At 43.8% G+C, this 6,365-nt stretch overlaps 1 protein-coding gene across 11 annotated transcripts in view; it reads left to right on the top strand.

Annotated features, from left to right (window-relative positions):
- The window catches only part of NLGN4X (neuroligin 4 X-linked), a 289,067-nt gene extending 283,225 nt beyond the window's left edge, over nt 1-5,842 (top strand). For all 11 annotated transcript variants that reach the window (XM_032391097.1, XM_032391095.1, XM_032391094.1 and 8 more), the window contains one exon: nt 2,078-5,842. In XM_032391097.1, coding sequence (XP_032246988.1) covers nt 2,078-2,927 — 850 coding nt within the window. In that variant the 3' untranslated portion in view covers nt 2,928-5,842. The remainder of the gene's footprint in view (nt 1-2,077) is intronic.
- Nucleotides 5,843-6,365: the final 523 nt, after the last annotated feature.

Here is a 6,365-nt window from a genome sequence, read left to right as displayed (position 1 = left end):
TACCATGTACAGTGTATAGTATACCGTATATACTGTGGTATACAGTAAGCACCGTGTACAGTGTATAGTATACCGTATATACTGTGGTATACAGTAAGTACCATGTACAGTGTATAGTATACCATATATACTGTGGTATAGTAAATACCACGTACAGTGTATAGTATACCGTATATACTGTGGTATACAGTATACTTTCATGCGGCATGCACTATATACAGTATATGGTAAACTGTACATGCTGTGGGTATTACCGTATATGACTTTATAGTCCTCTCTCCCTAAGCAATTTTTGGGTATTCTGCTTTCCATGTTGGCAGAAGAGGATAATATTTATTAATTTGCCCGCACTTTGCAGTGGTTATTTAACCTCCATCACTTACTTCCAATATTCTCACCCGTTCTGTAGATGAAGACGGTGAGGCCAAGAGAGGCTTAAGAGTTTGCTCAAGATTTCACAGCTGTAAAGAGGGACAGCTGCAGAGCTTAATGCATGGAAATGCTTTTGACAGCCTCACACTGAGGGCAAAAGTCCTTCCCTTAGCAAACGCTGCACCTGTCGGGCACTATGTTGTTTGCATGCTGCATAAGGCAGGGCCATGTGTGTGGGCTGGGGATCTTCACAGAGGACCTTCTGGTCCCCCAGGCTTCTAGCATGTGAGCTGACAGGCAGTGGCTGGAAGTAGCTTTATAAATGCTGCCCAGAAGTTGTTGCCTGCAAAGGAGAAGTTCGAGCACCCAGGGCAATCGATGTGGGTGTGCAGGTCCCTCCCAGCTTGTTCTGGCCCATACGTGATGTCTGAATGCTCAGTGTTGCCCACCAGGTGACATTTTGCAGTGCGTGACCTCAACATTTTCAAAACAAATAAACACTAAGATGAAGTATTGAGATGAAGTATACTTCACTTTACCAACCCTAAAAATCAATGGAAGAAATGAGAATATGATATTTTGGGGAGGTTGGTTGTTATATTAAGAAAGTTGGAAAAAAAAAAAAAAAAAAAAAAGAAAGTTGGTGGCAAAGACATTTAAAGTACCACGTTTGTGGATTATCCTTTAATTTTGACGATCTTTCTGCCTGCGCCCACTTATGTGAATAATAGGACAAATCTCAGGTTCAAAGTCGGCCCGACGCACTTAACATCTACAAACCCCTCACTTTCTGGCACTGGGTGTTACTTTTTCTAAACATGTTAACTTCACCATATCTAAAAGTGTGATCTTATCAAAATTCTTAGAATGAGTGGAATGTGGTTTGATCTTTACGTGACTCAGTCTTCAAATATACTCAGTATATAAGTATTTCTCTTTCAAATAGAAAGCAAACACATGATGCATATTACTGTTTACTCACATTTTGCAATTATAAAGCCCGTTTTTGTTTGAATTTTAACATACATTTTAGTTATTAAACCTGCACTATGTATTCGTCCACCCCAGAAGCCACTCTTGAGCAAAGAGAGAATGCCTACTTTTTGAACAGTAGCCTCCAAATCAGGATTTCTCAACCTCAATACTATTGACATTTGTGACAAGAGACTTCCTTGGGTGGGGGACTCTGTTGTGCACTGAAGAATGTTGAACGGTGCCCCCAGGCTCTCCACCCATTCATGACACTACCCCCCATCCGTGACAACCAAAAATGTCCCCAGACATTGCCAAATGTCCCTGTGTGGGCAAAACACCTTTGGTTGAGATTGATGGCTCAAAAGTAGGTAAACGTGAAATCCAGAAAAATTTTTTACATCCATCTTTTTTTTCACTTTTTCCTTGTTGAAGAGCATTTGATGCATTTAAAACATAGTACAAATGTTATGGAAATGCCATAACTCTGCTGTCAGGAATTATTTTTTAAAATAATGGGAAGAGGGGATGTTAATGAAAAGACAAAATGGTAGCCACGCTTGGATGACAGCAGAATGAGTCTGTCGCTCCTCGGGTACTTGGTGCTCATCAATAAACATGTGTGAGTAACTGGTTGTAATTCCCTGTTGTACTTGATGAAGAGATTTACTTGTCCCATGTCGAAGAGTGTGACCTTCTTCCTCTTTTTTTTTTTTCTCCCTTCTATCTCCAGTGACCCCAATCAGCCTGTTCCTCAGGATACCAAGTTCATTCATACAAAACCCAATCGCTTTGAGGAAGTGGCCTGGTCCAAGTATAACCCCAAAGACCAGCTCTATCTGCATATTGGCCTAAAGCCCAGAGTGAGGGATCACTACCGAGCCACCAAGGTGGCTTTCTGGCTGGAACTGGTGCCCCACTTGCACAACCTGAATGAGATCTTCCAGTATGTCTCCACCACCACAAAGGTCCCTCCTCCTGACATGACCTCCTTTCCCTATGGAACCCGGCGGTCTCCCGCCAAGATCTGGCCCACGACCAAACGCCCAGCCATCACTCCCGCTAACAACCCCAAACACTCCAAGGACCCTCATAAGACGGGGCCCGAGGACACAACCGTCCTCATCGAAACCAAACGGGATTACTCCACCGAACTGAGCGTCACCATCGCCGTGGGGGCCTCCCTGCTCTTCCTCAACATTTTGGCCTTTGCGGCTCTGTACTACAAGAAGGACAAGAGACGCCACGAGACGCACAGGCGCCCCAGTCCCCAGAGGAACACGACCAACGACATCGCTCACATCCAGAACGAAGAGATCATGTCTCTGCAGATGAAGCAGCTGGAGCACGACCACGAGTGCGAGTCCCTGCAGGCTCATGACACGCTGAGGCTCACCTGTCCCCCAGACTACACCCTGACGCTGCGCCGCTCTCCGGATGACATCCCACTCATGACACCAAACACCATCACCATGATTCCAAACACACTGACGGGGATTCAGCCTTTGCACACGTTCAACACCTTCAGTGGAGGACAAAACAGTACGAATCTCCCCCACGGACACTCGACCACCAGAGTATAGCTGCGCGGTTCCCTTGCCCTTCCTCGGCTCCTTCCCCACCAGAGAGAGGGAGAAAGAGAGAAGCAGCATCCCCACGCGAGGAATGTCTGTCACCCCACTGACTTAGGACAGAAACAAACAAACAAAAGAAGCAATGGGGCCGCCGTCGTGTCCCCGTGGACCCATCCTGTTGGCATTTCCCAGTATTACGAGATCAACTTCTGACCCTATGAAATGTGAAAACGTAGACATCGCTGTTCCAGGACTGCTTTACCATCCCCGTCTCTCCAGCGAACGTTTAGCGGGACTAGGACATCACCGTCTCAAGGACCTGGATGCTTCCGATGCAACGATCGAAGCTGACCCTTGGGGAACTCAGCCAGGGACACTTCAAAAAAAAAAAATTTTTTTTTTTTTAATTACACCCGAAAAGCAGAACAAAACAACAGAAAAGAGTTCTTTATGTGCCATACGACGGATGGCTCTACGGAAGGAAAGAGTCTGTGGGCTTTTACCCAGCATACGGAGCTGTAATCCAGAGAGGAGGAAAAGTAGAATTTTATTATTAAAAGAGCAGACTATGTAGTAACATACCTATAGTTCTGGGCAAAGAGATGTCTTGCCGGCCTGAACTATATTTAAAAAACTTTGTAAAAAACAGAACAAAAAAGTGTATATAGCTGTGAGTTTAAACAAAAACGCACACAGAGGAAAAAAAAGAAAAAAAAAAACAACCAACCAACAAAAAAGCTTTTATTGGTGTTTTCAGTTTGAAAGAGCTTTTACCAAGATTGTGCTTTTCATTGTGGTCTGTATGTATATAAATATATATATACATTTAGTCATTCACCTCTGTTTCCTCCCGGACACAGGAGGGTTTTCTTCTTAATTCCTTGTGGTAAGCAAAGACACGGGGCTTTCTAACGCATTTCATTTGTAGGAGGATGTGGTGTGGCGCCGTGGACCCAGACTCTCTGTGTGGTGGGGCTCTCCCCCTCTGTGGGTTGCACAAATGCATGCAACAGCACTCTTAGGAGACTGTGGTTTGAGAAAACTTTTATGTTCATGTGTTAGCTTCACGAAGTTGCAACGCCAGGACGGATCCCCAGCGTGCAGTCTCTATTGAAACTTTTGCGGAAAAAATTAGAAACACGCACGCACAGAGCGACGGCAGGAAAAACAAAACACAGATCTCGGTCTGTAGTTGTGGTTCTTTGAATATGTTGAGGGAGACTTGCTTCCCACCCCAGGGTCCTGCCAAAAAAGGAAAGAAAGCTTGCCTTTGGTGGGGCCGTGCCCTGCCGAGTAAATACGGCTCAGTGTTCACCCACAGCTGCAGAAGGCTGAAGCTGCTGAACTACCTGCTCAGCTTAGCTAATCAGATTGAAGCGAGGGCATGTGTCTTTCCTTTTTTCTTTTCTTTTTCCCTTTTTTTTTTTTTTTTTTGTTTAAGCAGTAAGTCCCTTATTTATCAGTAAGCAAGACTTTTTTATTCTTTCTATCATTTATCGGATAAAACATATGCTTGTCTGAAAAGTCCTGCCTTTCGTGGACTTGTGTATCAGACCCTGATCAATGACTATTTGCAGGCACGAAACCAACCCACAGAAAACGACAAAACATTAAAAAGTGCTTTGCATGGGTTTTCCGGGAAGTTAGGGTAGCTTTGACCGTCGAGGTAAGATAACGGAAATTACTCACCCATTTTAAATCAGCAAGCTGGGGACCGGAGATTCGCCCTCCGACACCTTCCCATGTTCCCGTCGTCCTTTTCCTTCTCCTGAACGAATATTTTGAGTGTCATAAAGTGGAAGGAACCCATAGCCAGTGGTTACTCTGTATTGTGTCTTTCGAGAATTATTGCAACATCAGGAATTAGTAGCCAAAGATATTTGAAAATACTGTCTCTGGGCTCGACTGGCGTTGTTTTGGAAACCCAGGCTTAGAAGTCATTGCTGAGTTGGGGATTCTCCCCAAAAAAGAGTCCAACGTCCTTTTGCCCCCCGGGCACTACCTTTGCAAACTGACCCCCCTCCTCCCCGCCCCAGCGCTAAACCTGCAGTGATCTCCATCGACGTGTTCGAAAACGCCCTCTTGAAAAAGACAGTCCTTAGAAATGCCTGGAGGTCACACAATCAGTCTTGTCGTTTATCTGGGTTTAAATTGGAGAGTGGTTGTCTGTATATATGTATGTGAACTCTTTCAATCCCTACTTTGCACATGGTGAAACCACACTCCTTTTCTGCAGCTAGAGGTGTCACGGATACAAGTTTTGTCCCCCAATTAATTCATCACTTTCTAAAGGTATCGTCAGGTCCTTTCTGCAAGCTGTGTATTCCCCCCCCCCCAACACACACACACCTGGGCTACGGCAAATAGGCTCTCCATCAATCTACCATGGGAAGTGATGCTCAGCATCAGTGTGGGTCTGGTATGTTTGTAATGTGAATTCCAATATTTGTTTAGTATTTCCAATTGTCTTCTGCTAGCAATATGCACACTAATGTGTCAGGCTTGTGACATTTGGATAAGGGGAAAAAAAAAGAGTTCTTGTTAAGTGAATAACTTTAGCTTTTACAGAGGATATGATCAAAAGAAATTTAATACATCTTAAAGGATATCTTATTTCTACATGGAAAGAAGTTATAGAATCTTCATAGAGTTCTATGAGAATAAAATATACTTGCTATCTATAAAAAAGTGAAAAAAGAGAAAAAAAATGGGAAAAAAATTAAGTAAAAAAAAAAAAAAACTTTCCTAGGCTTTTATTCTTGACCTTCACAGGCACGCAGGGTTTAATGGTTTCTTGGGTTATTATTTTGCAATTTTGTTTTTGATTTTGCCTTAAGTAATGATAGAGGATATATATGGCTGGACACATATGTATAAACTTTTCAGCAGCATTTTTAATAATAAAATATCACAGTATTTTCTAATGCTTTGTGCAAATAATTAAGCGTCCGTTCTTTTGTTGTAGGTGGTCTATTTTATTTACTTTTTTCCTTTCCCCCGCTCCCACTGCCTTTTTCGTTTTAAGAGCTCAGTGGTACATCAGACCTAAAGGGACCCACTCAACTGATAGTGGATGGATTTCTTACTGTGTCTCCTGGTGCACGATGTTTGTGCCATCATGGGGCATGTCCTGCCTGAACGCTGGAGCATCCAGGAAACCCTGGAAGAGGATGCTGATGTTTCCTGAACGTTTCTGACTTGCAACACTGGGATCTATGACTTCTCCCACTGCCCCTTTGTTCTCATGGTGCTGGGTTTGACATCGTGTGCGACCTAATCATGCCCTGCAGCTTTCAAACAGCCTCCGTTGAGTAAATCTTCAAGAGACAAAAATTCTGAGTAGATCTCAAGAGGCTGAAAATCCCCACCATAGAAGGGGGAGCAAATTTGCCAAGTGCTCACGATGCATCTGGCCATCACCTATCCTGTTCACCGTTCACGAGAGCC

This window comes from Phoca vitulina, unplaced genomic scaffold, assembly GCF_004348235.1.
Source record: "Phoca vitulina isolate PV1807 unplaced genomic scaffold, GSC_HSeal_1.0 scaffold60, whole genome shotgun sequence".
Classification (NCBI taxonomy): domain Eukaryota; kingdom Metazoa; phylum Chordata; class Mammalia; order Carnivora; family Phocidae; genus Phoca; species Phoca vitulina.
This window is presented reverse-complemented; position numbering and strand designations above follow the sequence as displayed.